Consider the following 18,209-nt stretch of genomic DNA (forward strand, 5'->3'; position numbering starts at 1 on the left):
TCTGTTGACCAATTACAGGTCATGGTAGTACAAATTTCTAGATCCACAAATCCTGACTATGGTACAAAGACAAACATATTTGAGGCTCATATTTATACAGCATCTTGGAGTACACTCACCTAGCTCTGCAAAGTGTTGCCATTTAACTGAGACTGAAATTGAGCTTTCAGAGTTCATGCCACTATCCTACCAAGCCAATTGGTTTGTGATGTTTGCAAACGTGGTAAAATTTCATGATCACAGTCTGTTGCTGTACCTTACAAGTTCACAGATAGTTCCTTTAGCAGAAGAATTAAATGCCAGGAAGGCAAACTCATATCCACAGTGTCTGTCCCAGAAAGAACCAAAGCACATAAAAGCAGTACTGTGTCATCAGCCTTCCTGCAGCTACCTGATCACCCTGGGGAGTCTCCAGATGAGGGATTCAGTATTAATCTCTGCTATTGGCCAGTGGAGCACTTGACAGTGGCTGTGGCCAGGTACATGTTGCTAAAATCTCCATACCTGTTGGCACAGCCACTTTGTTCATGAGATCAATGACAGACATGACTAGGGCCACGGTTTAACTGGTCCAGAATGTGCTGCCTTATTCACCTGAGTTGAATTCACCTGCTTAAGACAGCCTATGGTAAGTATTCACATGGGTTACAAGTGTTTTCACATCATCTGTCTATTCAGATCTGTCCACATATACCTGTTCCCTAGGTGTCCTGTGTACTGCTTCACAGATTCTACTGTAACAGAAACATTACAGATAGTTGCTATAACCTTGTCTCGTCCAAGATTGGGTATTAGCAGTTTCTTCTGAGACTTCTTTCTTTGATTTGCAGATAGCTTTCTTCTCACCATACCTTCACATGATCTTTCTTGTTCTCTCTTTGACATACCTAGGTTTCTTCTTCTCATAACTATACCACTTAGATTGGATAGGGCTCCCCCTAGTAGCCTCACCTTTACTTAATCGCCTCTTTAAAGGCTTTGTCTTCAAATATTGTCATATTCTGAGATACAGGGGTTAGGACTTCAACATAGAATTATTTGAGAGGACACAGTTCAGCCTTTAACTCCTGTCACCGGTTTCCCATCAAGATCCTTCCAAGTTCATACAGCCAAACTGTTGGCTACAGCCTGTAAGTCAGTAGACTCTTAGCAGATATACTAATTTATCCTGTACATACAACATAATTCTGGCATTTCAACTTTATTTAGTGCACTTATTCTTGTTTCATCTGTCTTTGGAACAATCTTTTTGTTTTGTTTTGTCTTTTTGAGGCAGGTTTTTGCTATGTAGCCCTGACTAAATTGGAGCACATTATATGGACCAGGCTGGCCTCAAACTTGTAGTAATCCTTCTGCCTCTTCTTCCTGAGAACTGGTATTACAGGTATATGTCACACATCTGGTTTGAATAAATCATGTTCAATCTTGACTTCTTTACTCTTTTAATAATTGCTGTCAAATTTTCAGTATATAGCTTTAACATACCACTGTCTTCAAATGACATCATTTCACATGTATCAAATCCTTTTTTACTTTGGGTGTGTATTTGTAAAGTATGTGTAATATAGAAATATTGTGATGTGTATGATGTGATATGTGTATGATACATATATGTGTATGTACAAATGTGTGCCTTCTGTGCTCATGCGTGTGAAGGACAGAGGAGAACACTTGAGTGTCCTTCTTTTAATCATCTGCCTGTTTCCTTGACATGAGCTCAAGCCATTTATCTCCATTTCCTCCCACACACCACTCTTTCCCAATGATTCTCTGGTCTCCACCTTCAAAGCAGGACTAGAGTTACAGACCTATGTGGCCACACCCAGCTGCCTACCTGGGTGTTCTGGAATCTCAGGCCCTGCCTCTCCTGAGCCATCTCCCCAGTCTACTAATATCCAATCTCAGAAGAAGTATGTTTTCATTCTTCCTTTGTGCTTTGTAGTTATACATCGTTACAAATTCCTCAATACAGATTTGTGGTTTTGATTTAAACAATTACCTTTAAAGAGATTTTTGAGGTAGGGTCTCAATCTATTTTTTATTTATTCATTTGAGAGAGGGAGAAAGGTAGATAGAGAAAAAGAGAATAAGCGTGTCAGAGCCTCCTTGTTCTTTGTATAGCTATAGATGTCTGTCTGGTTTGTTTTCCTTGAATCTGAAGAATTATCCTTTAACCTTTTTCTTTTTGTTTGTTTGTTTGTTTGTTTTTAGTAGTTGTTGTTTTCTGTATGGTTGTATTTCTATGTAGTCTTAGGGTGACCTCAAACTCACAGCAATCCTCCTACCTCTGCCTCCCAAGTGCTGGGATTAAAGGAGTGTGCCACCACATCTGGCCTTTAGCCTTTTTGTTTTGGTTTGTTTTTGTTTTTCACGGTAGTGTCTTACTCTGGTCCAGGCTAACCTGGAATTCACTATGTTATCTCAGGGTGGCCTTTAACTCACAGTGATCCTCCTACCTCTGCCTCCCAAGTGCTAGGATTAAAGGTGTGTGGCACTAGGCCCGACTCCTTTAACCTTTTCTTTAGTGTAAGTCCGGCTGACTGGCACTTTGCTCATCTTTTGACTTAGCTGCCAGTCATTATTACAACTTACATTTTTCAGAGGTACTTTTTCAGGTTACATAATTTCAGGGTTTTATTTTGGCACTTTATAGATACCTCCATTATGTTGTGGTTGATAAATTTCTGGTTTAAATAAAAAAGTTTGCCAAATTTGTCTCATTTATATGTAATGTGTCATCTGTGAAACAGAAAACTATGGGCTGCTGTAGTTTTTGCCTGCCTAGGCTGATCTAAGTCTGATTTACATTCCAGCCTGTTGCAATCATATTTTTATTTTGTTGTGTTTTATTTTTATAGGACCAGGAATAAAACCTCCTGAGGAACGGACAATTGAATACCTAGAAGAAGTTGCAATTACTTTTGCCAAAGGACTAGCTGATAAGAAAATCTCTTTAAAGAGAAACAAGGGATTGATGGAAAGTAAGTGTTCTTGTTGAAGAACAGACAGAGCTGCTTCTTGCCTTTTTAGTTGTACTAACCATTCAAAATGAGTAAAGAGCTGCAAGGCCATCCTTCAAGGAAGAGATGGAGGAAGGAAAGGGAGAAAGAGATATTATTTGTCACCACTCTGCTCTTGGGTCATGTTTTCAACCTTACAATACCACACAATAACTAAAGCTATTGTTTAAAGTCTTGTTATTTTCAAAACTTTTAAACATTGATACAAAGTAGAGGACTGTGCTAGTATAATAAAGCTGCAAATACCCAAGGCCAAGCTTTAACATTTATCAACAAATAAAGGCATGTTTAAAGTAGTGCGTAGTTGGACATTTAACTTATATGTATCAGACAAGGTAAAAAGCAGCTTTTTCAAATAGCCAGAATTACATAAGTCTGTGGACTTGATAAAATAAATTTACAAGAGACCTAACTCTTTCAAACAAATATCTAATCATATTTTATCTTACAGAACTGACATCATATGCTATGACTATTCCATTTGTGAGACAACAGATTTACAAAACAGTGGAAGAAAAAGTACGAAAACAGACCAAAGGCCTTTATCCTGCACCTCTGAAAATAATTGATGTGAGTCTTGCCCTGTAATCCTGCCTGCCTTGTACTTTTTCTTATAGAACAGTATTCTCCACCAGATCTTATCCAAAAGGCCAAGAAGCGAGGAGCAGTACTCTTTATTGCCATTTTGATCACATAAGTCAATCCTTGATGCTGCTACTAAGGTACTTGCCAAAATAAGGAAAGAAGATAGCAAGCTAGTAGGACTCACAGAGAATAATATATTTAGGGGGAAAAAATGCTAGAGATACTCCTTAGTTGATGAGTTTAAAGCTATTATTAAGAGGATCTGGGCTGAGAGATGGCTTAGTGGTTAAGGCGTTTGCCTGCAAAGCCAAAGGACTTCAGTTCAATTCCCCAGGATGCATGTAAGCCAGATGCACAAGGTGGTGCATGCATCTGGAGTTCATTTGCAGAGGCTGGAGGCCCTAGTGTACCCATTTTTTCTCTCTCTCTCTTTCTCTCTCTCTCTCCCCCCACAAATAAATAAATAAAACTTAAAAAAATAAAATAGGATCTAAGGAGATAGCTCAGCAGTTAAAGGTGTTTACTTGGAAAACTTGATGGCCCAGGTTCAATTCCCTAGTACCCAACATAAAGCCAAATGCATGTATTGGGTTTATTTGCATTGGCAAGAGGCCCTTGTATACCCATAGTCTCTCTCTCACACCCTCCCCATCTCATCTTCTCTCTCTGCTCATAAATAAATAAATAAATAATTTTATAAATCTATCAGAAAGTAAGAAATCAGGAAAATAACTTACATCATATTAATGTAATAAGGACAGTAAAATATTGGGCATTAATTAAGACATAATTGAAGCTGGTGGTAGGGTGTGTTTGTCTGACATGTACCAAACTCAAGGTCCTGAGTTACAGTACCAGAATAGCCAACAGGAAGTAGTCAGGCATGGTGGCTCAAGCCTTTTTAATCCCAGTGCTTGGGAGGCAAAGGTAGGAAGATTGCCCTGAGTTCAAGGTCACTCTAAAGCTTCATAGTGAATTCCAGGTTAGCCTGGGCTAGAGAGCCAGTCCCTACCTCAAAAAACCAAAAATAAAAATAAAAAAAAGAGGGCTGGAGAGGTGGCTTAGCGGTTAAGCGCTTGCCTGTGAAGCCTAAGGATCCTGGTTCGAGGCTCGATTCCCCAGGACCCACGTTAGCCAGATGCACAAGGGGGTGCACGCGTCTGGAGTTCGTTTGCAGTGGCTGGAAGCCCTGGCGCGCCCATTCTCTCTCTATATCTGCCTCTTTCCCTCTCTGTCACTCTCAAATAAATAAATAAAAATGAACAAAAAAAAGTTTTTAAATAAATTAATAAAGAGGTAGAGGAAATTGAGACAAACCGATTTTGGTCAAAACCTTTGTCAGAACTAGGTATGGTGGCAAGTGCTTGTAACCAACCCCAATACATGGGAATCTGAGGCATAAGAATCACAAGTTCAAGTCTACCCTGTCTCAAAGAAAAAAAAAATTGTCAGTACCTAAATCTCTTAAAGATGACCCAGTACTATAATTACTAAGATATAATAAGGTACAGAAGGTGTGAAAAAGCTCAAAGAAGATAATTAAAATAGTCACAGGGTTGAAAAAAACCTCTATTGGTAGACTTTAAAACTTAAATAAATATATTACAAAAAACCAGGCATGATGGTCATGCCTTTCAATCCCAGGACTCAGGAAGCAGAGGTAAGAGGATTGCTATGAGTTCGAGGCCACCCTGAAACTACATAGTGAATTCCAGGTCAATCTGAGCCAGACAGAGCCTACCTCAAAAACACAAAACAAAACAAAAGTTATAAAATAAAAAGACAAAAAATTTAAATAAAAAAGAGAATTTTTTTAGTTTAGGAAATTCAATAGTATATAATCAAAATGGAAAAATGGATCAGTCAGCAATATGTTTTTAGCAGAAAACATGAGATTACATAAAACATGAGCTAGGTGTGTAGCTTAGTGGTATAGACCTTGTTTATCTTGCACAAGGTTCTAGATTCAATCCTCAGAACTGCAAAAATAAAAGTAAATTATAAAACATGGTCACCTACCTCCCTCACCACCTTACCTGCATTCATCTCACAGTCTGGGCCAGGAAGTTTGGACAAATACATGTGGTAAGGTATAAAGCTATTTAAATATAAAATAGTGTCTAGGGATATGGTTCAGTGGCTAAAGCACTTGCACTGAAAGCATGAATGCCTGAGGCTGGATCTTCAGAACCTACTTTAAAAAAATATGGGGCTAAAGAGATGGCTTAGCAGTTAAGGCACTTGCCTACAAAGCCTAAGGACCCATGTTCTGCTCTGCAAATCTCACATTAGTCACACACACAAAGGTGAGGCAAACATAAGGTCACACATGCCTACTAGGTGGTGCAAGCATCTGGAGTGTGATGGCAGTAGCTAAAGCCCTGGCATACCAATTCTCTCTCTCAAATTAAAAAAAATGTGGATGCTGTGGTGGGTATCTATAATCCCAGCATGCCTACCAGCAGTAAAGGAGGTAGAGACAGGAATATCCACTGAAAGCTCATAGCCTGGTGAGTAGAGTAGTGAACAATAAGAGATCCTGCCTCAGACAAAGTTGTCCTCTGACCTCCATGTGCACACCATGACACATGTATACCCACACTCCAATGAATACACACACATACAGAAACACAAATACACACATCATGGTCCCATGTTCATAGAGAAAATAAAAAATACAGCATAAGATTAATGCCAGATAATTAGTACAGAGAGGGAATAATCAGTGTGAACCAGTAAGATCAGGAAGAGGCTCATGGAATCTGACCTGAAGAATAAGTGGAGGGTAGGTGAAGGGAAAATTGTGCAGATTGGATGGGCATTTAAATAGTTACAGAAACCATAAAACATGATGTTCTTTAAGGAACACTTAACAAAACTCACTTTTCAAGATGAACAATGAGGTGTCAGTTTATAGAAAGGCAGACTGAAGTAAGATTTTAGAAAGTTGGCAATAATGAGTTGATAGATTTTTACCTTTGTCCTATATTATAGATTGTAGAGAGCCATTTTCATTGTAGTAGATAAAAATGGATTAGAAATAGAGCAGTCAATTAGTTGGCTGACTTGATAACGTAGGGTTGAAGATTCAATAAGACCCTGAAATACAACTAAGTAAAAATAGGAAGATAGCAGTAACCTTGTCAAAGAGGGATCATAAGTTAGGTTTAGAAATGCTGAATTTACATATAGGAAGTCACAGTTTAGAATGTAGATTTGAGCTTTTATTAACATTTTTATTTAATTGCAAGCAGAGAAAGTATGGGCATACCAGGGCCTCTTGGCAATACAAACGAACTCCAGATATATGTGCCACTTTGTGCATCTGACTTTATGTGGGTACTGGACCTGGGCCATCAGATTTTACAAATGAGTGTCTTTAACAGCTGAGCTATCTCCCCCATCCATAGATTCATTTGTTTTGTTTTGTTTTATGGGTCTTGAATTTTGTTTTAATTTTATATTTGGGGGGGCACATGGTCATTTATTTGTCTGTTTTTAATGTTTTATTTGTTTGTTTAAACAGGAGGGGTCATGGGCATGCCAGGGTGTCTTGCCACTGCAAATAAACACCAGACACTTTTTGCATCTGGGTTTACATGGGTGCTAGGGTATTGAACCCAGGCCAGCTTTGCAAGCAAGCACTTTCAACTGCTGAGCCATCTGCCCAGCCCCTTCTTTGTCTTTTGTACTTGCTGTTGTACTTAGAATGGCACCTATCCTTAGATGTAAAGTTGAATTTCATAGTTGCTGATTAATCACGTTTTCTTTTGGTTGTTGTTGTTTTGTTTTGTCTTTTTTGAGGTAGGGTAATTCACTAGGTAGTCTCAGGGTAGCCTCAAACTCATGGCAATCCTCCTACCTCTGCCTCCCAAGTGCTGGGATTAAAGGCATGTGCCACCATACCCAGAGTCACATTTGATGAGGGAAGAATAAAGGTAAAAGTAGAAGCTGAGGCTCTGCCTGCCTTTGGAGAAAGGAAAGAAGATGGAAGATTAAGGTTTGTCTTTCTTTCTGTTTCCGTTTCCTGCTAGATTCAACAGTAGTTTTAGAGATAGAGTTAAGTCAGAGAGCAGTCAGACGCTAAGGCCTGTGCTCTTAGAACTCTAGACTTGTTAGTTTTCCTAAAGGCTAACAACACTAGCCATTTTATTCAGCCTTGTTTTCTATTTAGCCGTTCTGATCCAAAACCTAAATAAGAGCTCTTTTTGTTTTCAGGTGGTAAAAACTGGACTTGAGCAAGGGGATGACTCTGGTTATCTTGCTGAATCACAGGTAGAATTATTTCTGATTTTTTTTCGGTATGTTACAGGAAAGTTAAAGTTATAGTCCTCTGTTTAAAGTGGAGGGAAAAAAACTCAAAACTTAGCACTTTTTTTTCACCCAGTGGTTATTTCTTGTGCTTAATCTCAGTGAACAAAGTAATGGTGGACTGCAGATGCTTGAGGATATAACTAGAAAGAATAGGAGCAGTCATAAGATTTTCAAAATGAATCACTTAGATGGTTTTGTTCTATACTTGGGCTGGATTTATTGTGATAAAAATCCATACAAGGAGGGCTAAGGATATAGCTCAATAGTACAGTGTTTACCTAGCATGCACAAAGCCATAGGTTCAAGCCCCAAAACAAAAAGAGGGAAATGTTGCTTAAAATGTATATATGTGTGTGTGTGTATATATATACATATACATATACATATACATATACATATACATATACATATACATATACATATACATATATATATATATATATTATTTTTTAACTTGTTAGGGCTTATAGATAGACTGTTGAAGTCCAGCCTCTTTTTGATGAATTAGGAAATGAAAGCTGTCCTGTCCTACTCTAAATCTTACACTATGAACCACTGAATTGAGACTTGTTTTCCATAAGTGTTAAGATACTTTTTAGCCCAGCCTGGTGGCCCACACTTTTAATCCCAGTATTTGGGAGGCAGAGTTAGGAGGATCACCTTGAGTTTGAGGCCACCCTGAGACTACATAGTAAATTCCATGTCATCCTGGGATAGAGCAAGACCCTGCCTAAAAAAAAAACAAAAAAGATACCTTTTAGAGAGAAGTGGGTATGGCGCCGGGCAGTCTGCTACAATGGAAAGAGAACTGTGGTTGGGAGTCAACCTATCTGAGTTCACATTCCATTTCTGTTACTTTGAGGCAGCATTGCCATAACATCCCCTGACTTCTTAGTCTTTAACTTGAGCAGGTGTTTGGAGGAGATTATGAAGACCTATTTTGCTCTGACACTCTTCATAGTCATCTACAAATAGTTGAGCCCCCACTCATAGCTATACTGGGATGCATGCAATCAATGGGCTAAGAGCTGGACATGCCTGATGAGTGTTTTCTTGCAAAAGTTAACCACCTCTCTGCTATAAAGAATCTTGGCTGGGTATGGTGGAACATGCCTTTAATCCCAGCATTGGGGAGGTAGAGGTAGGAGGATTGCTGTGAGTTCGAGGCCAGCCTGAGACTGCATAGTAAATTCCAAGTCTATCTGGGCTAGAATGAGACCCTACCTTAAAAAACCAAAAAAGGTGGGGAGGGGATATGATGGAGAATGGAATTTCAAAGAGGAAAGTGTGGGGGGGGGGTATTACCATGGGATATTTTTTATAATCATGGAAAATGTGAATAAAAATAGAGAAAAAAAATGTTTAATAAAATTTAAAAAAAAAATAATTTCTCGGGCTGGAGAGATGGCTTAGCGGTTAAGCGCTTGCCTGTGAAGCCTAAGGACCCCGGTTCGAGGCTCGGTTCCCCAGGTCCCACGTTAGCCAGATGCACAAGGGGGTGCATGCGTCTGGAGTTCGCTTGCAGAGGTTGGAAGCCCTGGCGCGCCCATTCTCTCTCCCCCTCTATCTGTCTTTCTCTCTGTGTCTGTCGCTCTCAAATAAATAAATTAATTAAAAAAAAAAAAGAATTTCTCTTGAGAGCTTAGTAACATCCAAAGCCTTCAAAGTAGTGGTAAGACAGTGCTCCAAATGAGGATAGTCAAGAAAAACACCTCAGATGTGGTTGAGCCAGGCTTCTGTGGCACAGACACAGCTGAGACCCCCTGAAGACCCTGAGGAACTGGAGGGAAAAGTGAACCATGACTGTGAGGTTCTACCTTTTCTTGTTCTCTTTTACTTTTCAGAAATTTGGAGAGCTTGCAATGACCAGAGAATCAAAGGCCCTGATGGGACTTTATCATGGCCAGGTCCTGTGCAAGAAAAATAATTTTGGAGTACCACAGAAGAATGTTAAGTAAGCTAAACTTCCTAGAACTTCTTTGTGAATTTCATTGTACACAAAGTTTATAGATGCTTTGATAGCCTGCAGGACTAGATTTCTGTTATCCGTTCTGTCCTGAGCACATTAGAGCCTTTATTCTGTTTGTTTGATTTGGTTGGTTGGTGGATGTTTGTTTGTGGTAAGGTCTCTCTATAGCCCAGGCTGACCTGGAACACACTCTGTAGTCTCAGGCTGGCCTTGAACTCACAGCAGTCTTCCTACCTCGGCCTCCCAAGTGCTGGGATTAAAGGTGTGCACCACCATGCCCAGTTTAGAGTCTTTATGCTAAGAACATTTTTCCAACAAAAGTTCTGGGTTTTCTCTAGGTTCTTCTAGTTACTCCTGTAAAGCTTTCTGGTCTCATTTATGACCTCTAGCAATCTGTTATAGCCTTCTGAACAGAACAGAGAACCAGGCACATGTACTCTGTTCTGTTCCATGTTATCTCTCCCAGTGACCTGAGATGCCATCTCAGAACACATGCTTCTTCCTTAGTAAAAGACAGAAAACCCTGTATTCACTGTGTCGCCCAGGCTGGCCTCAGATTTGCAGCCTCCTGAATGCTGAGATTACAGGCTTGTGCCACCCTCCTGGCTTTTAGTTGCTCTCTTCAGCTTCTGGGAGTTGACAGTGCAAGCAGTGGGGAAGTTTATACTTGCCTATCTCATGCCTGTCGCATCAGAAACCTTTGTCAACATCATGCCATCCTAATAGTCTATCAGCATCGGAAATATCACAGCATCTCTAAACACCTTCTAGCACAGTGATCTCAACTTAGTTCTTTATGACCCCTTTAGGAGACACTTGAGTGTCTTAGAACATTTTTGGTTGTCACACTGGGGAGGAAGAGATGGTTCAGGCATCTGGCAGTTAGAGAATCTGCTGCTATACATCCTTCAGTGCAGGAACAGCCTCCATAATTACCCAGGTAAAAAAGCCAGAGGTGTTGAGATTGAAAGACCCTGTTCTAGCTAAATTGCTATGAGGGATATAAAAAAGCAGATAATGTCACTGCCTTCACTGTCCTTTCTTCTTCAATGGGATTGAACCCCAAATCAAATACAGGATATGGATAAGAAGTCTGGTGAGGGAGGATTCTAGTCATGTGGACTGATTTCCAAATAGAATATCTAGTACAACCTGAAACTTCTTCAGCATGCTTAGTGACCATTACCAATCAAACCCATTGATTTAATGGGTATAGTAAATTATTTCCTTATTGCAGTATAATAATGATGACTGCATAAATATGCCTATCTTCACACATTCTACAGAAATCAAATAGATTAACCAGAAAAGCAAGTCTTCCTTGAACAACATAAATTGAAGGCAAAGACTATCACTAACTTCTAGGAATGGGACTTAATTGTGATGGGAAAGGAAGGAAACAAAAAGGAAAACAAAAACCAGAAATATTGGAGAATGAGAGATGGCTCATTGGTTAAAAGTACTTGCTTGCAAAACCTGCCAGCCTTCATTCAATTCCCTAGCCACCCACATAAGGCTGGAGACACAAAAAGTAGTGCATGTATCTAGTGTTATTTTGCAGCAACAAGAGACCTGGTGTGTTCATTTTATCCCATGTGTCTGGAGTTCGTTTGCAGTGGCTAGAAGCCCTGGCATGCTCATATCCTCCCTCCCTCCCTCCCTCCCTCCCTCCCTCCCTCCCTCCCTCCCCCTCTCTCTCTCTCTCTCTCTCTCTCTCTCTCTCTCTCTCTCTCTCTCTCTCTCTCCATCCCTCCTCCCTCCTTCTCTCTCTGACTGTAACAAATAAATAAAAAGTAAATCTTTAAAGCCTGGTGTGGTGGCTCACGCCTTTAACCCGAGGAGACAGAGGTAGGAGGATCGCCATGAGTTTGAGGCCACCCTGAGACTATATAGTGAATTCCAGGTCAGCCGGCTAGAGGGAGACCTCAAAAAACCAAAATAAATAAATAAAATAAAATCTTTGTTAAAAAAGAGACCTGGTATGTTAACACATATAAACATGTGCAAATAAAATTTTTCTTAATATATTAAGCCAGGTATTAAGGAATTAAGCACACATTTTTAAATTTTTTTTTGTTTTTTTTATGTTTATTTATTTATTTGAAAGTGACAGAGAAAGAGGCAGAGAGAGAGAGAAAAAAAATGGGCATGGCCTCCAGCCAATGCAAACGAACTCCAGATGCATGTGCCCCCTTGTGCATCTGGCTAATGTGGGTACTGGGAAATAGAGCCTCAAACCCAGGTCCTTTGGCTTCACAGGCAAGCACTTAACCACTAAGCCATCTCTTCAGCCCCTAAGCACACATTTTAATACTAGCACTCAACTCAGGAGACTGAGGTAAGAGGATGACTAAGGTCCAGGTCAGCCTGGCCTAGAGTGAGATTCTGCCTCAAAAATAAATAAATAAATGTACTGCAAACAAAAAGGAGGAGGGAGGGAGGAAGGTAGGTGCTGGAGATGGCTCAGCAGTTAAGGTATTTGCCTGCAAAACCTAACAACCCAAGTTCAATTCCCCAGTGCCCACATAAAGCCAGATGGATGCACAAAGCAGCATATGCATCTGGAGTTCATTTGCAATGACAAGGGGCCCTGGCAAACCCATTCTGTATACCTCTTTCTCTCTCTCTTCCTCTGTTGGGCATGCCCAGTACTCAGGATGCTGAGGTAGGAGGACTGCTGTGAGTTTGAGACACACCTGAGATTACATAGTGCATTCCAGGTCAGCCTGGGCCAAAGCAAACCCTATCTTATAAAAATAAATAAAACCAAGAAGAAGAAAGAAGAGAAAAGAAAAAAAATAAAACGAACAAAAGAAAGGGACTAGAGAGATTGCTCAGTGGTTAAAGGCGCTCGCTTGTAAAGCCTTATGACCTGGATTTGATTTCCCAGTACCCACATAAAGTCAGGTGCAATAGTGGCACCTGTGTCTGGTTTATAGTGACAGGAAGCCCTGGTGTGCCCATTTTGCTCACATTCATTCATTCATTCTCTCTTCCCTTGAAAAATAGGTAAATAAAAATATTTTTTAAAAAGAATAAATAAAGGAGGGAGGGAGGATGCAAGCCAGATTTGTAATGTCAGCTCACTTGTACAGCACTCTAGATTCTGAAATAGGATTGCCATGAGTTTAAGGTCTACTTGGACTCTATAGTGATTTCAAGGCTAGCCTGAGCCACATAGCAAGACCCTATCTCAAGAAGTGAAGGGCTGTGGATGTCATTAAGAGTTAGCATGCATAAGGTCATGATAGATTTGATCCTTAGCAGAGAGGGGAGAGGAGCAGAGGGAGGGAAGGAAGGAAGGAGGAAAGGAAGTGGGGAGGAAAGAAAAGTGGGGGAAGAAAGACTCTTTGATGCAGAAGAGGGTACCGTTTTTTGAGGATAGTTAAGTCACTCACACTGCTACTCCCATGTACATACAGCAGATAGCATGTAGTACTACCCAGACATATTGTTACTATGTACTAATAGGCAAAAAGAGACAATATTCATTAAAGTTAATATAAAAAGAAAGAATGCAATGATTGTAATGGGGAGGAAATATGATGGAGAATGGAATTTCAAAGGGGAAAGTGGGGGGGAGGGAGGGAATTACCATGAGATTTTTTTTTATAATCATGGAGAATGCTAATAAAAAATAAATAAAAATAAAAAGAAAGAATGTGATTGTATTTTAACTTAGGAAAATTCTCCTAAAACAACCACAATGCAGAAGAGAACTAATGAAACAGTCCTAAATTTGAATTGACTATCATTATTAGTTAATAAGTATTTGCAGTTAAAGACAAAAATTACCTGGCATCAAAAATTCAGAAACAGGGCTGGAGAGATGGCTTAGTGGTTAAGCACTTGCCTGGGAAGCCTAAGGACCCCAGTTCGAGGCTCAATTCCCCAGGACCCACGTTAGCCAGATGCACAAGGGGGCATACATGTCTGGAGTTCATTAGCAGTGGCTGGAAGCCCTGGCGTGCCCTTTCTCTCTCTCTCTCTCTCTCTCTCTCTCTCTCTCTCTCTGTCACACTCAAATAAATAAATAAAAATGAACAAAAAAATTTTAAAAAAATTCAGAAACTGATTGACAGAAAAGTAGGGTATAAGTTGACCTGACTTGGAAAAGATATAAAGACTTGCTGATTTCTTTTTTATTTTATTTTATTTCAGAGAGAGAGAGAGAGAATGACAGAGAATTGGCATGTCAGGGCCTCAGCCACTGCTATCGAACTCCAAATGCTTATGCCACCTAGTGGGCATGTGCAACCTGCACTTGCCTCACCTTTGTGCTTCTGGCTTACATGGGATCTGGAGAGTAGAACATGGGCCCTTAAGCTTCACAGGCAAGTGCCTTAACCACTAAGCCATCTCTTCAGCCCTTGAATACAGTTTCTAAACATTATAATGAGAAGTGTTAGGAATGGAATTTTATCCCTCATTAAAAATTTAATTTAGAGCCGGGCATGATGGCACGCACACCTTTAATCCCAGCACTCAGGAGGCAGAGGTAGGAGGGTCACAGTGAGTTCAAGGCCACCCTGAGACTCCATAGTGAATTTCAGGTCAGCCTGAGCTAGAGTGAGACCCTATCTCAAATAAACAAACAAAAAAAAAAATAGGGGTTGAAGAGATGGCTCAGAAGCTAAAGTGCTTGCTTGCAGAGCCTGCTAGCCCAGGTATGATTTCTTAGTGCCCATGTAAAGCCAGATGCACAAAGTAGCATATGCATCTGGAGTTCATTTATAGCAGCAGGAAGCCTTGGCACACCTATTCTTTCTCTCTCTTTTCCCCACTCTCTCTTTTCCCCACCCTCTCTCTTTCCTTCACTATCTCTCTCAAATAAAAATTTTTAAAGAAATAGTTGGAGAGATAGCTAAGTGGGTAAGAGTGCAATCATGGGGGCCTCTGAGGAAATGAGACCACCTGAGTTCAGTTCCCTAGCACCCATGTAAACAAGCTGGTATGGCCACACATGTCTGTAATCCCAGTCTTATGAGGAAGAGAGAATCATTGGTGTGGGGGGGGGGGGGGAGGAAGGCTTATGAAAGCAGCAAGCTCCAGAATTAGTGATAGATTAGAGATTCCATCTCAAGGAAACATGCACAGGGGCTATGTAGAGGGCCACCTTAAGTTCTCCTTTGGCCTCTGCACGCAGGTTCACAGAGCTTCACATTTGCACATATGTGCATATATCACACATACTACACAACACTAGTTATTTACTATAGGATAGTAATGTAATGTGCTATATATTGTTCCAGAATTTATGGAGAGAACTAAGAGCAATAATCACTTATACTCCTTGGTCCTCAGAAAGCTTAAACTATAATTGAGGAGAGGCAGTGATCATGTACATGAAGCCCTTGCAGAATCTTGGGGGTAAATCAAGTGCTTCTGCCAAACCCAAGGGGAATAATGGGTGAAAAAGGCAAAGATGTACATGTGACAAGGTGTTGAGAGAAAGAGCATTACATGCTATAATTACTATGTTCTGGAAGGCTGAGGCAGGAGGATTGCTGCAAGTTCTGGGCCAGAACTCCAGATGCTGACACAAGAGGATTGCCATGAGTTCAAGGCTAGCCTGAGCTGTGTAGCCAGACTTTGTCTCAAAAAAACTAAGGGTTGGGCCAGGCGTGGTGGTGCAGGCATCTTTAATCCCAACACTCGGGAGGCAGTGGTAGGAGTATTGTCATGAGTTCGAGGCCACCCTGAGACTACATAGTGAATTCCAGGTCAGCCTGAGCTAGAGTGAAGCCCTACCTTAAAAAAACAAAAAACTAAGGGTTGGGGATATAGTTCAGGGTTATGAAGTGTATAAGTTTGAGGCCAATCTGAACTACATAGCGAGGCCCTCAAAAAAATAAAATAAAAAACCATCTCTGAAGTGAACAAATAAGAAGTTACTCTTTACACTTATCCCAGCAAGTTGGCTTTTGTTTCAGAAAATAAAAATTTTCTTGTAGACTTGAGTTTAGAGTGGGTGGTTTTGCTTCCCAAGAGCTCCAGGCATGACTGAAAATTGGGATAATTCTGCCTTAATGGGAAGACTAATTCTTTTACACCCGATTTTTGCATGTAACTTCAGAAATAACTTAGTAGGATTTAGAGAGAGATGGCTAAGCAGTTAAGGCACTTGCCTGCAAAGCCTAATGACTCGGGTTTGATTCACCAGGACCCACGTAAAGCCAGATGCACAAAGTGGCACATGCATCTGGAGTTCCCATTCTCTCTGTCTCTGTTCTCTGTCTCCCTCTGTCTCTCTGATTGTAAATAAGTAAAAAATAATAACTTATTAAAGCCATATTTTTGGATAGAAATTATCAAAAGCACCTTATACTTGTGTCTGCTTTAGTTGTCTTATTGGATGATAAGTTGATTTGTCGTATTTTACTGAAAGGACTAAAAGTTGTTTACCAAAATCATTTCCTCCTTCCCTTCTAGACATCTAGCTGTTCTTGGTGCAGGTCTGATGGGAGCTGGCATCGCCCAGGTCTCTGTGGATAAAGGGCTAACGACGTTACTTAAAGATACTACAGTGGCTGGGCTAAGCCGGGGACAGCAACAAGTGTTCAAAGGGTAAGCCTGCTCTAAGCTTTTGCGAGTTAAAATGTTTCTTTGGTGGAGGGGTGGCATGTTTGTTTTTTGCCATCACTGATTACTTTTACCTGTATATAATAAGTGCTATACTCTATAGTTAAGCCAAGCTTCTTTTGATTTATTTTATTGACCATCTTCATACATAATATATTTTGGTCATGCTTATGTCATTACTCTTTTGTCCTCCCTTCCTCATCCCCCTTCCACGTAGTCCTTTCTTTCCAATTAATTCCTCTTCTATTTTGATACTTTTTTGGGGGTTTTTGTTTGTTTGTTTGTGTGCCTTCCTTCTTAATGACATGTTAATGGGCCCAATATTGTTCAGGTCTTGTGCAGGTAATGGCAGCTGCTATGAGGTCATGAATACAACTGACACTTTATATCCAGATGACAGCATTCCAGAGCACTCTTCCCCATCCTTTGGCTCTTACATTCATTCTGCTACCTCTTCTGCAGTGTTCCTGAACCTTAGAGGGTGTGATAGAGATATCTCATTTAGTTCTTCTCAGCACTTTGACAGGTTTTGAGTTTCACCAGAAGTTACCACCATCTGCAAAAAGAAGTTTCTCTGACAAAATTGAGAGCAGCACTAATCTATGGCCATAAACATAAGTATTTAGAGGGCAATTTGATGGATACAACATATCTATTTGCCAAGTACAATAGCAGCTTCTTTTAGGGCCTGTAATCTCCCCAACCATAGGCTTTTGACTAGGTTTTCAGTACCAGACATGAATTCCCTCCACAGAATGAGCCTCAGATGCAGTCAGATTGCAGTTGTTAACCCCATAACAGACATACCACTATTGCACCAATGGGTATATCTTGCCTGGATGGACAGTTGTGAAGCTCACAGGGTCAATTGCTGGTTAAGATTATTGATTTTTCTCACCCAGCAGCTTGCACAGCACTTTCTAGCACTATGACAGCTAACTAGCAGGAAGAAAACTTTCAGCTGGATTTCCCAGTGTCCAACAACTGACACATGTGGGGTCTTCAGTAGTTAGGGTCTTACAATATAGTTCTGTTGGGCAACCAAGAGCATCGGCAATAATCTGTATTGTTAGCAGGGGGCCTTAGCAACCTCCCTGACCAACAACTAACTAGGAAATATCCCATCTTTAGTACTGAGATTTTCCTGTAATTTTTTTAAATATCTTTATTTATTTTAAAGAGACAAGCAGAGGCAGACAGAGATGAGGGGGGAAGAGAGTGAGTATAGGTGTGCCAGAGCCTCCTATTGCAAATGAATGCCACATTTGTGTGCCACTTTATGCATCTGGCTTTATGTGGGTTCTAGGGACTCTGCCACCAGGTTTTGCAAGCAAGCACTTTTAACCAATAAGCCATCTCTCTGAGAGAGAGAAACAGAAAAAGGCAGAGAGAGAATAAGTACACCAGGGCCTCCAACTACTGTAAATGAACTCCAGATGCATGTGCCACCTTGTGCATCTGGCTTTATGTGGATACTGGAGAATCAAACCTGGGTCCTTAGACTTCACAGGCAAACACCTTAACAACTAAACCATCTCTCCAGCCCTCTATTAATAAATTTTGTTTTGGTTTTTGGTTTTTCAAGGTAGGGTCTCACTCTGGCTCAGGCTGACCTGGAATTCACTATGTAGTGTCAGGGTGGCCTCAAAGTCATGGCAGTCCTCCCTAGTGCTGGGATTAAAGGCATGCACCACCATGCCAGGCTTATTAATAGATTTCTAAATGCCATTTACTTTCAT

The 18,209-nt window shown here is 40.5% G+C and overlaps 1 protein-coding gene across 1 annotated transcript in view; it reads left to right on the forward strand.

Annotated features, from left to right (window-relative positions):
• Hadha (hydroxyacyl-CoA dehydrogenase trifunctional multienzyme complex subunit alpha) overlaps positions 1 to 18,209 on the forward strand; it is a 68,431-nt gene that overhangs the window by 37,183 nt on the left and 13,039 nt on the right. The window contains exons 8-12 of the mRNA XM_004663732.3: positions 2,859 to 2,981; positions 3,472 to 3,590; positions 7,824 to 7,880; positions 9,764 to 9,873; positions 16,321 to 16,455. Of these exons, the coding sequence (XP_004663789.1) occupies positions 2,859 to 2,981; positions 3,472 to 3,590; positions 7,824 to 7,880; positions 9,764 to 9,873; positions 16,321 to 16,455 (544 nt within the window). The remainder of the gene's footprint in view (positions 1 to 2,858; positions 2,982 to 3,471; positions 3,591 to 7,823; positions 7,881 to 9,763; positions 9,874 to 16,320; positions 16,456 to 18,209) is intronic.

This window comes from Jaculus jaculus, chromosome 5 (genome assembly GCF_020740685.1).
Source record: "Jaculus jaculus isolate mJacJac1 chromosome 5, mJacJac1.mat.Y.cur, whole genome shotgun sequence".
Taxonomy (NCBI): domain Eukaryota; kingdom Metazoa; phylum Chordata; class Mammalia; order Rodentia; family Dipodidae; genus Jaculus; species Jaculus jaculus.